The sequence below is a fragment of the Pterocles gutturalis genome, unplaced genomic scaffold (genome assembly GCF_000699245.1).
Source record: "Pterocles gutturalis isolate BGI_N339 unplaced genomic scaffold, ASM69924v1 scaffold4846, whole genome shotgun sequence".
In the NCBI taxonomy this organism is placed as follows: domain Eukaryota; kingdom Metazoa; phylum Chordata; class Aves; order Pterocliformes; family Pteroclidae; genus Pterocles; species Pterocles gutturalis.
The window spans coordinates 13,388-18,243 of record NW_010105238.1 but is presented as its reverse complement, the minus strand read 5'-3'; the positions used below and the strand labels follow the sequence as shown (position 1 = coordinate 18,243).

General features: G+C 38.9%; 1 protein-coding gene across 1 annotated transcript in view; it reads right to left on the bottom strand.

The window, feature by feature from the left end:
- Positions 1-2,026: 2,026 nt before the first annotated feature.
- RUVBL1 (RuvB-like AAA ATPase 1) overlaps positions 2,027-4,856 on the bottom strand; it is a gene marked incomplete at its 5' end in the record, with an annotated part of 15,622 nt that continues 12,792 nt past the window's right edge. Inside the window, 2 exons of the mRNA XM_010087293.1 lie at positions 2,027-2,617; positions 2,919-3,010. Of these exons, the coding sequence (XP_010085595.1) occupies positions 2,458-2,617; positions 2,919-3,010 (252 nt within the window). The remainder of the gene's footprint in view (positions 2,618-2,918; positions 3,011-4,856) is intronic.

Below are 4,856 nucleotides of genomic sequence, written 5' to 3'. Positions count from 1 at the left end.
CTGCTGTGCAAACGGAGCCGAAATTACCAGTAAAAAGCCAACGCCATCAACTGTTGATTGGGACTTTGAACAGCTCTGGCATTCCAAATTATTTAGGGCTTATTCAAACTTTTCTGAATTGATCAGTTAGATATTTCAGAAAACTCTAAGAAAAATTGTGCTTATCCTTGAATAACTGCATTCATCGTTGCCAAAAAGGACTTTCAAACTGCAGCAGGAAAAAAAAAAGGTTCCGTTTGGACCATGCAGCAGCTCAGCTCTCTGGGTCTCTTTCCACCGTGCCACAGCCCTGGAACAGAACTTGCCACCCTGCCGCAGGAAAAGGAGATTTAGAAGCACGGTGAAAACTAACCTGGCGGTGTGGTTGCAATCTTTATTTATTTGGAGTCACTAAGAGTCTTTAGGTTTGAAAGCAGGATTGCTCCTTGGCCAAAAATATTCCTAGATAAACCCCAAATCATTCATTAAATATCTCTGTCACTACTGTTTAGCTGCAGATGCAGAGAAAGGAGCAGCCAGATTATTTGAAGTACAAAAGCTAATTAGGGCTGGCTGACAGAGCGCTGAATTCTACTTTGAAGAATGGGACAGGTTTTTCCATGACTGAGATGGCAGAATGTGATCAAAACATTATTAAACCCAAACCACCCAGCTTCCTACCAGATCTGCTTTTTTTTTGCCAGCAGTCTCTGCTGCCCAGTCAATGGTTTCTGTAGTGGAAAAATCATCAGCAATTTCCATAAACAGCGCTTCAGCACAGAGAAGAGACAAGCCTCCAGAGCATAGGGGGTGAGGACAGAGGTTTTTAGCAGCTGGATTCCTTCCCTCAAAAGGATGATGACTGAGCTTATGCTTTAATTTTAGAAGCCAGAATTCTAGGATCTAACAAGGAAGCTTTGTAACATTTGATACGTAGCAATTAATCCATGTAAATGTCTTCTATATAAACGCACATGCTAGAGCTCTGTGATCATTTTAGCTTCTCTAACTACCACGAACTCTTAAAAGAAAACCTCTCAGGAATTCACTAAGTGCTTTTTACCTTTTTTTTTTCTTTTTTTTTTAAGAAAAATGTCTGCCTAATGTAATACTCCTGAGATTCTCCCAGTGTGAGGAACCGATGACTTTCTGTGTAGGATCGAGGTTTAGTAGCTGTGTGTTTGGTACTTGTCAGAAAGTTTCTCATTCAGGAATGTGGACTAAAATTTTTGATGAGCTAAAAGCGTTAATTAAAAGCTTACCTTCTCCGCTTTGCAGCTGCTAAAAAGGGGATTTAAACCTGGGCTCCTGTGGCAAGTTCTTATTTCTCCCCTCCCCACCCTAAGAACGACGCTTAGTTAACTAAGTGTACCTAAAGTGCTTCAAATCACTACAGGTTCTAACAAAGCGAGGTTAGTCCCTTTATAAAGCTTCTACATTTCAGTGTTCCACGGCTCTTCATCTTTACATCATTTATCCTCAGAGTGCTGTGAAGCAATCAACGTACCCGTGATTTACAAAACAAGGAAGCACACTTTGTGAACAAGAGACTAAGGCTGAATTCATACAGTGTCTGTGCAGAGCAGGATTTCAAACCTTAATTATTGGGTTACTCTTTGCACTATTGTTCTGCTAACTTTATTTTTTTATATATGAATATTCCATTTGCAATTTCTTTCTGATCCTGGGTGATCAAGAAAGTAGGGACAGAACATAGTGAAAAAATAGCTAACCATGATGGAAAGCAACTTTTATTTAATCTGCTTTAACAAAACACAAAAGATAAATTACTCTGGAAGAAAGGCATTAAATAGGGCAAGATTATTATGTACTTCTGCATTCTCCAAAGAAGTCTTCAGAAAATAAAAACCAAGACCTACAAAAAAGTAAACATTTTAAAAAGGTCCCCTTACTATTTCTTCCCTTTTGCTGTAGATCTGTTTTTGTGTTGCTGATCCATTTTACTCCTATTTGGCTTTGTTAATTCCAACTTAGTTTGACTATTTCTTTAGGCAGGTCAACACCCAGGGCACCACATGCAAGCTTACAATATTCTTGAAATATTTTATTAGAAAGCACTTCAGACAAACTTTGATTTAAAAAAAAAAATTCTCATCCATAAAAGGAAACTATTTTAAAACAACATTCATAAGGAAAATAGACTGTTCTTAAGCATCAACTTCAGTTAGAACTCTTCTGTGATGAAATCTAAAGACAAAACTGATGGGTCAAGAGTTATTCATTTCATAGATCCTCATAAAAGGGAGACTAAGATGTTACACAGACATCATGGAGCATCTTATTGTTGATAATGAAATCCGAACACTTGATAGTTAATTCTGGCCTGACAACGCAGTCCAATGTTTAAATATTTTTCAGTCCCAAAAGAGACAAACCATTAACATTTCTCACTCAGTAATTAAGCCAGCCCTGGGTAAGGGTTAAAGCCACTTCAAAGCATCTGACGTGATAAGCTCTTCATTTCATGTACTTCTCCTGTTGATCAGCCAAGATTTTTGCTGAGGATTTGGCATCATAGAAAAGTTCATTTATTTCTTCAATGTGCTCTTTCTCAATGCTGTCTTTCCCATTAATCTTGGCAAGCAGGTTAGCTGGGGTCAGTAACTGCACAGCATACCTGTGATCAAACGGAGATGGAGGAAAAATTACAACTCAGAGCATCCCAGTGAACCGAATATACACGGGGGTGGGAGAGTTGTTAGGAAACACACAGTTCTATCAGCGGTACAGAAAGTCTGCAAGACCCTCCTGCATGTACATTCCTTAAAGGAGGAAAGAGGAGGATTACCACTCTTCCTTACCGTTAGCACTGTTTTTAACAGACCGCGTTATTGTATGGGGGAGGCTTGTCTTGCTTCCAAAAGTGAGTCAGGGGTTTTAGACCCAGTCAGACTTCAGAGAAACTGCACTCAGCTTACCTTAAGGTTGTCTTGGTACCAATTTCCCCTAAATGGTTTAGAGCTTCTTCACTAATATTAATTCCTTCTGTCTGAGCACGAAGTTTGATGATCTGTTGGGACGAATGAAGAAGTGAGGTACCAGCCCAAACAATTAGCATGCTAAATTACTTAGCTTAGTATCTGGAAACTCTGTCAGCTTGAAGATTAGACACACTATAAAATGAGATGGTGTGGAGAGTTATCCTAGTGCAACTTACCACTAAATTAGAATCTGCAGAATTCGAAGTCTTTGACTAGGCAAATACAATGTTGAAAAAATTATTGTAACGAAAGGCAGGTAAAGCAACACATCTGGAATACTAACCCTTCATCATAATTCTGCGTGGTTTGTGAAGTATATCTACTAATAAGGAGCAGAATACGTGAACTTACACCAGAAAACAGAAAAAATATGCAGGAAGTGACAGCTGGAGTCCTGTGGACATCTACCCAGTTATTAAGTCCTGCGGCATGTCATTGCTGCTACAGCGCAGAGCCCTCCAAAAAAGCCCTGCAGCAAGCTACGCCCTCTCCTTAGCAGCTCACAACACACTTTTTATTCAATTGACAAGAAGATAGTAAAATAAATCAAAAAGTTACTTTCTATGATTCACCTACTCCTGCAAAAAGAAAAAAAAAAATCACTAAGAAGAATCTAATCTTTCAGGAACAGTCTCAGGCTTGCACCAGTTTGAAGATCTTTACAAAGTTGGAGAGCAAGATATTGCCAATAAGCCGGAGCATATAAAGCTGTAACAAAAGTGGCACAAGTCTCTTGGTAGTCTGTATTACCAGCTGAGTGATAAGGGGCAGACTGGATAATGATGTTGTGTTGTAGTGCTGAGATAACTCTGGAACCGCAAGCCTCATATAATACAGGTATTTTTCACTTTGGCAGCTTTGTAAACAAGATATCAAGAAGCACTCGTTTAAATTAAAGCCATAAAAATGCGCTAGGGGAGTCAGGATGCGGAACAGAGTAAGAGAGGGGTTTGAAATGGCAGGAAGTTGTGCTAAGATATTTGTACTAAATATTGGCAACGCTGCTGCAAATTGCAATTTCAGATCAAAGATTTTTCTTTCTTTTAGATCACCTAAACATCATCTTCCCTTCGTTCAAATACTGCTACTTTATTCCTCCCCTGCTTGAAACTAGGTATTTACAACACCACATCTTTAACAACCTTTTTTTAAATAACTTTTTATCTAGCAACTTGGCAGAACCTTACTGAAGGATTGGGGCCCAAGCCATTAACCCAGCAAACACAAGCAAGCTGCTATGAAACAGGAAAAGGAGTGTTTATCAGGGAAAGCACATTAGGAACAAGAAGTCCCAGGTATAACCTCTCACATCAAAAAGCAGCCACGTATGCAAAAAAGTTTGATTACAATACCTGACTAGAATATACCTAAAAGTGAATTTTCTCCCTATTCTGGCTGCACTAGGGTAACTGTGGGTCTTGCCCTCGGAGCAGTGCTATGCAATGGGATTTCTACTTTATCAACACAAAGAGAAATATTTTCAACTGGCTACGAACAAACTTTCAGTAGATAAATGGACAATTCATGTGCTGATAAAGAAATCAATTGTGAAAGGCCAAGGCAAAGAGCCTCACACAGAAACATCAGCAGTGAAAACTTCTGCCTAGCATGAAAGAAAAATGGGAGCAGAAATAGAGAAATAAATTTATTGACATCTTATTTTTAACCCCTTCCAATTGTATTTAGTTAGAAACCAAAGTTAAGTGTAATAGCTCCCCCTCTTCTCCTAAGAGAAGTCCTCATTCCAAAACCTTAATCTAAGGGAATTAAATGAATGAGAATTAAAGGAATGAGATTACCTGACTATGGGAACAGGATTTACGGGACATGATGCCTGGACTCTGTTTTTAGCTTTAGGAAACGCTACTGTAAACT